The sequence below is a fragment of the Gnatocerus cornutus genome, chromosome 1 (assembly GCF_029298725.1).
Source record: "Gnatocerus cornutus isolate USDA-ARS CGAHR chromosome 1, icGnaCorn1.1, whole genome shotgun sequence".
NCBI classification, from domain to species: Eukaryota; Metazoa; Arthropoda; class Insecta; order Coleoptera; family Tenebrionidae; genus Gnatocerus; species Gnatocerus cornutus.
Genome location: NC_142233.1, coordinates 17,082,302 through 17,094,264, shown reverse-complemented (window position 1 = coordinate 17,094,264; position 11,963 = coordinate 17,082,302). Strand labels below are relative to the sequence as shown.

General features: G+C 44.7%; 3 protein-coding genes across 6 annotated transcripts; all 3 read left to right on the top strand.

Annotated features, from left to right (window-relative positions):
* The first annotated feature begins 27 nt into the window (after nt 1-27).
* Nucleotides 28-767, top strand: LOC148180615 (DET1- and DDB1-associated protein 1). Its single transcript, XM_088040513.1, has 4 exons — nt 28-254; nt 302-440; nt 487-548; nt 619-767. The coding sequence occupies exons 1-4, from the start codon at nt 252-254 to the stop codon at nt 709-711; spliced, it is 297 nt and encodes a 98-aa protein (XP_087896639.1). The 5' UTR covers nt 28-251; the 3' UTR covers nt 712-767.
* A 1,114-nt stretch (nt 768-1,881) lies between these two features.
* LOC148180614 (cytochrome c oxidase subunit 7A2, mitochondrial-like) lies at nt 1,882-2,834 on the top strand. The gene is made up of 3 exons (XM_088042186.1): nt 1,882-2,008; nt 2,092-2,211; nt 2,624-2,834. Exons 1-3 carry the CDS (start codon nt 1,994-1,996, stop codon nt 2,753-2,755), a joined length of 267 nt encoding a protein of 88 aa, XP_087898312.1. The 5' UTR covers nt 1,882-1,993; the 3' UTR covers nt 2,756-2,834.
* Nucleotides 2,835-4,521: 1,687 nt separating this feature from the next.
* On the top strand, nt 4,522-11,910 carry Dab (DAB adaptor protein). Of its 4 annotated transcripts, none has more exons than XM_088032218.1 (9): nt 5,082-5,575; nt 5,622-5,836; nt 5,883-6,383; nt 6,431-6,755; nt 6,952-7,445; nt 7,491-8,811; nt 8,857-9,297; nt 10,373-10,636; nt 10,684-11,910. In XM_088032218.1, the coding sequence occupies exons 1-9, from the start codon at nt 5,539-5,541 to the stop codon at nt 11,613-11,615; spliced, it is 4,530 nt and encodes a 1,509-aa protein (XP_087888344.1). In that variant the 5' UTR covers nt 5,082-5,538; the 3' UTR covers nt 11,616-11,910. The 4 variants fall into 4 exon arrangements, with proteins under 4 accessions (XP_087888327.1, XP_087888320.1, XP_087888344.1 ...); XM_088032209.1 differs by having other exon boundaries at nt 6,904-7,445; XM_088032201.1 differs by lacking the exon at nt 5,082-5,575 and adding an exon at nt 4,522-4,787 and having other exon boundaries at nt 6,904-8,811.
* The last annotated feature ends 53 nt before the right edge of the window (nt 11,911-11,963 follow it).

Below are 11,963 nucleotides of genomic sequence, written 5' to 3'. Positions count from 1 at the left end.
CAAGATGATGTGGCATCGCCGCATTTAATGGCGCCATCTAGCCGTGACGACGGAAATGTCCCTTTTATCAACCTCGCAACTGTCAAATCTGTCAAGTGTCTCTATTGTTTGGTTAATGGTTATTTGTAATTATTATTGAACACGTTAAACTAATTAGCTGTGAAATTTCCACCCCCGAGCGATGTCTGATATCATTTCCAGCATTTCCCACCAGATTTGTTAGCTTGCATGTGTACAACCAGACTGTGAAAATGGCAAGTGCCCCCATGTCCAAGTTTCTTCTAATTTGTCGAATTTTTAGTCCGTCGCGGAGTTTTTGAAAGGTCTTCCTTCGTATAATGAGAACAACTTCACCAAATTTCACGTAGACAACAGCTGCAGGTCCCCCCTGAAACGACCGACGGTCTATGTGCCCACAAAGGATTTCCCGTCGGAGCAAAGTAAGTGACGTTGGGCCCCCACGTTTTGTTACAGATTTTTTTTTAGTTATAGTGACTGAAAAAACGAGTATATTACTCAAATATATGCAAACGCATTGGGATAAAAAGGTAAGCGCGGTCTAGTAGGCTGACGTCAAAATATTCCACAGCCTGCTTCTACTTTGTTTGTTTGTTCCAGAATTCCAGTAAAAAACGCGATCTCCTGCAAGAAACGGAAGAGCCTTTGAGGAAACGGCCAAGATTAGAATTTACTTCGTCTCCCATGCCATAATTGATAAGATTTTGTGCTAAGTTCGTTAATTTAGGAATAAATTTTAATGACAGTTTGGTACCTTTTTTTGTTTGAGACTGAGTGCCTCCCTGGAAACTGTACAATTCCTTCACAGATTGTGTTCATTTTCTTTGTGAAATAAATAGGTTTGGATTATAGCAATACGGCCCTGTAATCAATACAGTTTTTGCATGCGAAATAAAAAATGAATTTCTTTGTCTTGTTTTAGGTTGATTTCCACTTCTTCCTTCACTTTTTCTCGGTTTTACCTCGAAAATTACCAATTCGTCTTTCATTTAACGTCAAAACGAATGTTTGTAGGCGCCAAATTTGAAATGCGGCTTTGTGATTGGTCCTTTAGCAATAACGCTCCTGCGAAGTGTCAAATTGTCACTTAGTTGTTGAAGCGTCGGTAATCAACTTGACAGTTCCTTGTGGCGCCATCTATTAACCAAAACTGACATGTTTTCATTACAGGTATCTCTTACCCCTTCCAAATCTTGCTGATTTTTGAAATTGCGCCGTCTCTGGCAATGGATTTTCACAAGTTATAATTGAAAACAAATACCAAATCACGTCAAAACACTTCTTCTAAAAAACAAAAAACTGTTTGTGACAAATGGCAAGTGGTCATAGCCACCTCCGATTAATAAAAGAATGACAGATCTCCTCTTGATTTAGATTAATTTCCACTTCTTCCTTCACTTTTTGTTGGTTTTACCTCGAAAATTACCAATTCGACTTTCATCTAACGTCAAAACAAATTTTAGTGATTGGTTATTTGACAAAAACGCTCCTGCGGACTGTCAAATTGTCACTAAGTTGTAGAAGCGTCGTTAATAAACTTGACAGTTCCTTGTGGCGCCATCTATTAATCAAAACTGACACGTTTCCATTACAGGTACCTAACTTATCCCTTTCAATTTCTAAAATTGCGCCGTCTCTTGCAATGGATTTTACAATGTCAAGTTACACATGGAAACAAATTCCAAATCACGTCTTAACACGTTTACTAAAAAACAAAAATCTGTTTGTGACGAATGGAAAATGGTCATAGCCACCCCCGATCAATAAAAGAACGACAGATCTGACAAAACACCGAAAAACTTTCAAACGCTCCGAAAACAACTCAAAGAATTCGCGCGATTTGACCCGCCGCTTGAACTCCGCATAGCGTCGCTAGTATCGCGTTACATGTCAAATGTCAACTGCAATTTTCTGCCATCTTGATTAAATTCCCAACCAAAAATATTCGGAAAATTGAAGAACGCATTTACTTAAAATGAATCACTCTAAGGTAAAGGTGCCGCGGGCGTTTTTTCTGGTTTTTCCAGGGAATTTTTCTCGTTTTTTGGTGTTTATTTGATTGAGTTTTCACAGAAAACTTTCGCCTTGGCCCAACTTGCCGTCAGACACTTTAGCAGGACTGCGACGAGGAATGTCGAAGAAGTGACCACACCGAAGTTCCAGAGGCTGAAGGAGGTCCAGAAGAAATTTGGGGTATGTGGCGGAAATAGGTTATGTCAGTGGTTATGTAACCAGCGGTTCCCAATTTGCGTCTAAATATAAATAAAAACGGAGAAAACCGTAAAAAAGACGATTAAAATGAAAAAAAAGAGTTTTTGACATTCGATGACATCAAAGGTGGCTTTGCATTCTTCCTGTTTCCACACTTTTTGACACATGGGCGTAGGAACAAGTCGGGCTCTGGGGGCAACGCTTCGTCATTTATCTCCCATCAATGTGTAGCCTCAAATCACTATTTTGTGTCAAAACTTTGCACTCAAATAAGTTAATAAACTGTTAATAGACTGACTTTAAACGAATTTGTTGATGCAAGGTCACTCTTCACGATACGCCACTGGGTCAGGTAACTGTCACCTCCTGGTTACTTAATTTTTTTCGTTTTCAGGTTGATGATGGGGTCCCTGTGTACCTTAAAGGAGGACTTTCTGACAGGATTCTCTATGGAGCCACCTGGATAATTACCTTGGCAGGGCTTGGTATGTCCTTCCAGACATTCTACATTCTATCAACCAAGTAAAATGTTAATTTAAGTAGTCAAAGTACATTACACGTGATTGTTAACTATAGTTAAATCAATAAAAGCTAAAAGAAGAGAAGGGTTTTTGTAAAAATTCAAATTTCGTGGCTTAGTAACAAAACTAAATTCACTAAATGAAAGGGCGCCAAATTTGAAATTCCGAAATAATACGACGCAATAAAAACAAAACAAGCAACTTTTATTTTCATAACAACTTCACGCCTCCTCCTGTCTTCGGATATCTCGTCCTCAGCCCCCATTTCCACCCCTCCAGTGTGAATCTCCAGCTCGCCAGCTCAAATTGGGGCTTCTTCTTCGGGGGCGAAAACTTATCGATTTTTTAGTTTTTTAGTTTGGGAACACTGAAGGAACAATTGAAAAAACGAATCGACAGTTGGTCGTAAATGTCCATTCAAGGTCATAATTTTGAAATTTTCATCGTGTAATTCGTGTCTGTTGCAAATGTTGCAATGGCAGTGTGAGTTGGATTTTAGGGTACAAAAGACGATCGTGTAAGTTCTGTCAATGGAATGTGCACATTCAATTGTTTGTCTGATCTGATGGGAATTTTATTTCACTTGAACCGTCTTGCACTAATTAATTACGTAAATTCAATACACAGCAAATTTCATGTCAAATTCTGGGGGGGACAAAGATGCCAACCTTGTCATCTAAAAATTTCCTAGTATAATTCATCAAGATTGCAACTGTAATAAAAAATAACGGCCAAAATAGACGTTTGCAACCTGAACTAAGTGAAGGCGCCGAATTTAAAATTCGACTTTGCCATTGGTCGTTCAGCAGAGCGAGTTACACGATGCTGATTTTTGAAAACCATAATTCCTGCGAAACGACAAACAAGAATTGTCATTTTCATTATAACTTTATGTTTTTCAATTAGTTTATTCAATTTTTAAGTCGCCAGTTGACGCTTTTGACATTTTACAGTCTTTTTTTTTTAATCGATAATGTACTGTAAATAGCTAATTTAGGTTGCAAACATCCATCCAAATTTTCGTTCCGGTTGGCGGTTTTAGCGTACAAAAGACGATCGTAGAAGTTCTGTCAAATCAATTTGTTTGTTACCGTCTTAATTACGGAACCTTAATACACAGCTAATTTTATGTCAAAATGGTAAGTGTCAAATTCTAGGGAGACAATGATGCCAACCTTACGACCTTAAAATCTCCAAAGTTCATCAATATATAGTATATCCGGTGAGAGATTGGGAGATTTTGACAGTTGACATATACGTTGGCAGCAAATTATCCTACAAAATAAACTAAAAACACTAAATTCCTACGCGAACTGGGTTGTCAGTGTTGACAGTAAGTGGGCTTATTTTGTTATTTCAAATTTCGCGCGTCTGGTACATTTTTTATCGCGTAGATTTAGTGACTTTTCTGTCATCCAATCTCTCACCGTACGAACTATACCAACCTTAAATAATGAAACAACTGTCAACGTGGAGATTTTCAATCTAAACCGACTGTAACTTTGTGATTTTTATCATTACGTTTCGCGATTAGTAAAAAACTAAGTTGGTGGTGGCGCCATCTATTAATTAAAATTGACACGTATCCTTTACAGGTATCTAACTTATCCTTTCCAAATCCTGCAGGGCTAAATTCGCTCCTTGGTGATAAACCGGTAAATTCTCTGCAGGAAAAGCGACGTACGGTGATTTTCTTTTCATTTCCCGTCAAATTATCGCGCGAAATTCAAAAATTTGAATCCACGAACATCATTTCCATGATACTCGATGCGCTTTTGTTTTTGTTTTTGCAAATAGAGTTTTTACAACGCGCAATTCTCACATTACTAAGTGGACCATCGCAAATAAACGTCCACCATTAGATAAGCGTTTATTTATAAAGCCCATAAAGTTAACGGGACAAATAAAAATATTCTCCGCATTTCTTCGTACCCATGAACCGACAAAGCAACTCGACGTGAAATTTATACAAAAGAAAGATTCATCGAGGTGGTAATTACGGAGGTTGCTGACTCGCCCATGGACCCATGGAACATGGTAAGTTGTTATTCCTGTCGTTTTACCTAAAATAGTTGAATTCTTACGACGTAATTTTAATTTTTCTGCCGCTTTAATAACACTGATGGTACTGGAGGGGCCCATGCCACCCATGATTAGAAGGCCATGGCCCCAACCGTCTTTTGTTACGACAAAAAACCCACAAAACCGTCTAAATTGTTGCGAATTTTGCTCAACTGAGTCGTTTTCGGCCCAAAAAAGACCGCGCCGGTGTCTTTTTGTTTGTAAACAAACCCAAAAACGTAACATTTTGAGGTTATGTTAAATCGGGCCAAATTTAGAATGCGGAGAAATTGCCGCAAATACCGCGGTTTCTGCAATCATGTAGATAAAAGGGGGCCCGTTTTAATAAATTGGGGGTGTTGTGATGGAAAAAATCGTAAGATGAGACCGCGGTGAAGGTTCGGGGCCCCCTTGTGTCACAACAGCGTTGGTTTTGTTCCCTCGGTCCGAAAAACTCGAATTTTCAAACTCTGCCCGCTGCAAACTGCAATCAATAAAATGTGATTAAGCCGCTAAACTGAGCATGTGCAAGTTGCAACCCCAAACTTGCTACCAAATGGGGGTTGATCGATGGATTCACTGATCAATTAAAACAGTGCATTTTGACCGAAATGAGTCGTCGCTGTAAATAAACACAACTTTTTCGAAGATGGAAAGTGTCCAGTCAATTTATTATGTGATAAAACGCGCCGGTTTGGTCCCAGAGGGTGTTGCTTAAGTCTCAAATATGCAAACATTGCGGAAAAAAACGAGCCCCCTTAAATGTGAGTATAGGTGTTGGTTGCGCCCTTAAACCCCCTCGTTTTGCAGACAAGAATGAGACGACACGGTTCTTGGGGGATGGAGTGAGTTTCAAGGCGAAATTGATTGGGATTCTGGAGGTTTCGGAAGCACGAGGCGACAGGATGTGCCAGGAGGCGCTTTCCGACCTGAAAATGGCGATTCGCGCCGCGGGGGAGCACAAGCAGAGGATCACCATCAACATCGCCATCGACGGGTTGAGGTTAAGGGATGAAAAAACGGGGGTAAAATCACGTTTCCAACCGTCCAAAACTCAATTTTTCGTTGTAGGACTCGTTATACCACCACCCGGTGCACAAAATCTCCTTCATAGCTCAGGACATGACGGACTCCAGGGCGTTCGGGTATATTTTCGGGTCGCCGGACACTGGCCACAGGTTTTTCGGGATCAAAACGGACAAGGCCGCCAGCCAGGTGGTCATTGCCATGAGGGATTTGTTCCAAGTGGTCTTCGCTCTTAAGAAGAAGGAGATCGAACTGGCGAAGCAACACCTGGATAAGAGTCGGTTCACCAACTCCTCGCTCTTCTCGGATTCTTCGGTCTCCAGCACGAAGTTGCAGCCGGTGGTGCCGGAGAACACGAAGAACGTGGTGGACAAAGCGGGCGCCATTGAAGCCAAAGCCGACGGCACCGCCGTCGCCGACCTGGTGGACCTCGAATTAGAGTTAAATAGTTTGCAACAAGGCCTTAATCAAATGGAGAGGATCACACCGTCGGATCCGTTCGGCTCTAAAGATGATCCATTTGGTGATAGTTTCATTAATTACAATGTAACTTGTTAAGTCGTGGCTTCTTGGGGTAACTTTGGAGTTTGTAGAAACCGATTCTGCCGCCTCCTCCGCCTGGGAGGGAGAGATCCAGCCGGAGCTCCGAAACGAGTAGTTTGTTTAGTCCCAGGACTCCTCGCACTGCGCTGGATTCCAGTTCGGACGCGAGTTTGAAGAGCAAAAAGGGTTTTTCAAGGGGGCTAACAGGCTCCCAACAAGACTCGACTCTTGATAGCTGGTTTAGTCAATCTAGTGGAAAAAGTATATTCGAAGAACCGCCTCTAGTGCCTGAGCCCACCAAAGACGAGAAACACGAAATGACCAAGCAGGAAATTCTCTCGCAGTTTGACGTCTTCACGGAGCTGGACCCTCTGGGTGAGTCCCCTCGACAACAGCCCCCAGGATTTCCTCTCGGTTTTAGGATGATTTTACAGTTTCAGATTGTATTTTTTTTGCTGTGTTGACCGTTTTCACGTCAACCCCCTCAAGCCCTTGATTTTAACTCGACTTTTCTTGTATTTAGGTACTGGGAAAGTTAAACCCTATGTTGATAAAAAACATTTCTTTCAAGAACTTAAGAATCCGCCAAAGAAAGTACTCAATGATTTGGTGTCCCAGTCGCAACAACAGGAAACTTATTTCAACAAGACGCTTAGCTTGACCAAAACGCCGAGCGATTTTACCGCCGACCCCTTCGGCGAAGACCCCTTTGTCACGGAGGACCCTTTCGCGGAAGCCGATTTCAGTAAAAGCGACCCGTTCGAGACCGAATTCGGCTTTAAACACGCGCCCAAACCCCCCGAATTCGAAGGATTTAAGTTCGAGGGGGATAAAACTCTCCCCAAACCCCTGGAGAAGTCGATGGTGTGCGGGACCTCTCCGAAGAACGTCCAGTTCAGCGCGCATTTCGACAAGTTCGAGTACAAGCAGGAGAGCAAACTGATGCGCCTGCATGAGAATGTTAGTTTGGACGTTTCGTCGGAGTCGGAGGGCGCCCCTGAGCCGCCCCCGAGGCCGGAGGCCTCCATGTTGCAGATCAAGCCGCCGCCGCTCCCACCGAAGAAGGTACCAACCCCCAATTTTAACCGTCATCATTCTAATTATTTGCAGTCTCCGGCGAAGCCCCCGGAGGAGTCGCACTACGACTACATGGACGTGTACCAGACAGCCCCCAACAGCCTGGAGATGATGAAGAAGTTGGATCCGGCGCCCCCCATTCCGCTCCCGGCGAGGAAGGCGAAATTCGACTCGGACTTCGTCCCCGAGAGACCAAAGAAGACCTTCAATCAAACGGACGAAGACTACTTAACTCCCATCGCGTTCGAAAAGAAAGAACCAGTGCTCTTCCCGCCGCCTCAAAAGAAGAAACCTCAGGTCACGCTGGCGTCTTACCTCGACTCCAAACCTAGTGTGGCCCCCGACAATCTCACCTCATTGGACGGGCTTGACATCACTCTAAGTCAACTTACTTTAAGCGGGTTGAATGAGTTGGCGACTAAGTTGAACATCCCCGCCAACCAACTCAGTAATATGACTCTGGTGCAGTTGACGAACTTCTTGTCGAATTTCATCAAGTCTTCGGCTGCTGGTGAAGCTGAAGCCAACAGCAACACGTCGCAGAGTTTCGACGCGGATTTTGCCGCGAATTTTAACAATTTGAACAACAGTGCGGAGACGTACGATCGGTACGCCGTCTTCCGAGAGTTGATGAACGAAGAGATCAAACAAACGAAAATTGACACGGAGCCGGAGGAACTCAAAGAAGAGAAGAAGTTTGATAGCAACGTCAACAATATTTACGAGAACGAGTTGAAGGATAAGTACGCTGCGCTGAGGGAGATTGTCGAGAGCGAGTTGAAGCTGGAGGCGGAGGTGCAGGACGACAACAAGAACGAGAACGAGCAGAACATCCTCAACGAGCAAGTTGACGAGACCGCCATCATCAACAACGAGAACAAGTTGATTGAAGAGGAGAAGCCGGATCTGATCGAGTACAAAACGGAGGAGGTGAAGAGCGACGTGTTGAAGTCCCCCAAGTCGCCGGTCCAGAAAGCAATAAAGAGCCCCGTCCCCATAGCAATAACCGAGATCATGCAGAGCAACGTGCGGCTAAACTCCGGGTCTTTGTCGGACGTGGTCAGCGGGAGCTCCCCGGAGGTCGACAACACCGGCAGCAACTCCGAGAAGAAGGCCGAAGAGACCGCCGGTGAAAGTTGGGCCATCTTCGACCAGGCCATGCCCGCCAAAGACAAGCAACCGGTCCAGAGCGAAGAAGGCGTCTCTCCGTGGTCCAGCGACTCCAAGGAGTTCGGGAATGGCTCCCCTCTCGAGTGGCAACGCGGCGACTCCGAAAGCGGCGGCGACCACTGGACGCGCCGCCGCCCCCGGAAAGACCAGGAGGGATGGTGGGACACTTCCGCGGAACCCGAAGGTAAGCACCCACCACCTAGTGCCGGAACTATCTTTGCGTTTTCAGTGCAATACTACCCGTCGAACCGGCGCTCCACCGACAGCTACGACGACGACAACAACTACGAGTGCTACGAACGACCGCGCCGAAGAAAACAGACGAATTACGGACACGGGGGCCAAACGGGGGGGCACTCGTCCAGCTCGCGCGACGTGAGCCCCTGGGAAGAGGAGCCGCGGAGGGACACGAGGCCCGGATGGGCGAAACACGAGAAATATCGGGATAGACGACACGACAGCTGGGACGACGAGGACGACTACGAGTACGAAGAGGAGCGAATCCCCAGGTTCCACCGGAAGTGGGAGATGGAACGGGAGAGGTACGAAATGGCCAACAGGGAACACGGGGACAAGTGGGACGACGAGTGGGACGAAAGGAGGCACAGGCGGAGGCGCGAGGGCGACAGGGACCGGTGGTGCTGTCCCGACTGGGAAACGGGAGAACACGGTAAAAACCACACACTTATTTACCAAGTTGCCATGGTTATGATGTGTGTTGCCATGGTTACGTCATGTATTGCCATGGTTACGTTATGTAATGCAACGGTCAATCATGTATTGCCATGGTTAAGTTATGTATTGCAACGGTAAAACATGTGTTGCCATGATTATGTTATGTATTGCCATGGTTACGTCATCTATTGTCATGGTTACGTTATGTGTTGCCATGGTTACATTGTGTATTGCCGTGGTACCACCCTTGCTGACCATAAAAAACTGAGACAAGCAAAATTTTGTTAATGTAAATCTGGCTACATAACATAACTTTATTTAGCAAACGTCACCAAATGCCAATTTACGCAGCATAAATTACTATAGTCAGAATTTTATAACTTTGGTTTAACTCCGCCTACCTTTTGAATTTTAGCTGGAAGTCTGATTTACTCTGCAACATTTTGATAGTTCTTTGATATTTGCCAGAAGCCGGGGTAGAAATTTCAACACATTAGAAGACGAAACAAGATCAAAATCGACGAAGGTTTCATGATTAATTAAATTCCCGCAAAACTGCAAATCTTCTTCAATCACTAGAATTGTCAATTTTTGTATTATGTTGTGTAAAGGAGGCTAGCCATTCCTTGATTCGACAAATTCAAATCGTCATTTGTCCATGTGGGCGGGTTTAAACTAAACTTACAAAATTCCGACTATAGATTTCAAATTTGTCTGTTTTTTTTTGAGCAGCGATTAGTACGTTGTGTATTGTCATGGTTACGTTATGTATTGCAACGGTCAATCATGTATTGCCATGGTTACGTTGTGTATTGCCATAGTTACGTTATGTATTGCCATGGTTACGTCATCTTTTGCTATGGTAACGTCATGTATTGCCATGGTTACGTTGTGTATTGCCATGATTACGTAATGTAATGCAACGGTCAATCATATGTTGCCACGGTTATGTTATGTATTGCCATGGTTACGTCATGTGTTGCCATAGTTACGTCATGTATTGCCATGGCAACGTTATGTATCGTCGTGGTAACGCTGTGTAAACAACTGACATTTGGCTGTTGCTGCAGAGAAGCCGAGCGGGCGCTACGGCGCCGGTCGCTGGCCGCACGCGGAGGGCCCCCCTGGGATGTGGCGCAGTCGGAAGCACGACGAGCGCTACTACAGCCGCGAGTCGCAAGAGTCCCCGTGGGAGGACGAGTACTCGAACGAAGCAGAAGAGATGTCATCGTCGCACTACCTAACAGCGAAGAGGAACTGGAAGAGGCCGAGCAGCGCCTCCGAAATGGACCGTAAGACCGGGGAGATCCGCTCTCGACATTACTTGGCAGCAGGTAAAGATCTCGATGGTCACATCCGAAGAAGTAACTTTGCTTTCCAGGCGGGAGTGATGGGGAAAGAGACCGTCGGTATAAGCCAGGGCGGAGGTCGCGCAGCCGCGACTCGCAGTACTCGGACGCGTCGTACCGGCATAAAACGGAGGCGGCGCCGACGCCCCGGGGGTCCCACAGGGGGAAGCAGTACTCGAAGCAGTTCGAGAACGAGTTCATGGACGCGAAGAAACCAAGCGATGCGGCGAAACTCGATCACAGCAATAAGAAATCGGCGACTTTGGCGACGAGGAAGAAGACGAAGGAGAGTCCGAAGGCGGAGATGAACATCGTGGGGACGTTTCCCAGGAAATCCGCCTCGCGCGCGACGAAATCGCTGTTCGAAAACGACTTTGTCTCCGCGGAGGAGAGTAAACCGTCGGCGCGATTCAACTTCGAGAACGAGTTCGTGTCTTCGGAAGCCGAGTCGCCGACGCTGGTGGCGAAACCGAAGGGTGTGAGGCATCAGAGTTTCGAGAAGCCGCTGGATGGTGATTTCACCAGAGACACTTACCGGCAGAGGTCGCTGAAGGAGTTGAAGTTGTCGCCGCGGTTGCAAAGCAACTCCAAATCCAAGTCGTTGTTTGAAGACGATTTCTCGCCGAGTGGCAAGGGGGAGTTGTGTAAAGACAACAGCATATCAAGTATTAAGGAGGAAGCGGATCCGAAAAGTAAAGACACGTTTAGCACAAATTTTGAAGCAACGAATTATAGGAAGAAAAAACTGAACAAACACAGATTGTCGAATAACGTTCAGTCTGATATTAATATTAAAAAGTCCGAATCTGTAAATATATTTGCGCGTGAAAACGATCCGTTTGATGACGACTTTTTTAGCGAAAATGTTTCTAGTCACGATGATACGCAAGCGGAAAATTCTCCGAAACCGAGCGATCTTAAATGGACTGAGGATTTTGAGGAGTTCCCCGTCGAGGATAAATGAACTAGGAGGCGTCTTTTTATAAATCTGTATCGATGGCCTCATTGCTTCTCTGATTGTCTAAATTATTCATGTTATTCTTACGTAACGTACCACTAGAACAAACTAAGTTTATGTATTTATTTATATTTTACTAAGAAACTCATGTGATTCTCTAGCCATTCGTATTTATACATCATGAAAAACGTCTTGTACGTACTTAAGATGCATTATTAGTGGATCTGATGTTTGTATATTTATAACTTTTAGTTTAATTGTACTTTCTACCTCTGTTGAATATATTTAATTTATTGTTGAACGCGTTATTGAACGCTCCCGGCTTCCATTTTCAAATTTCGCGCCCTCAACTCG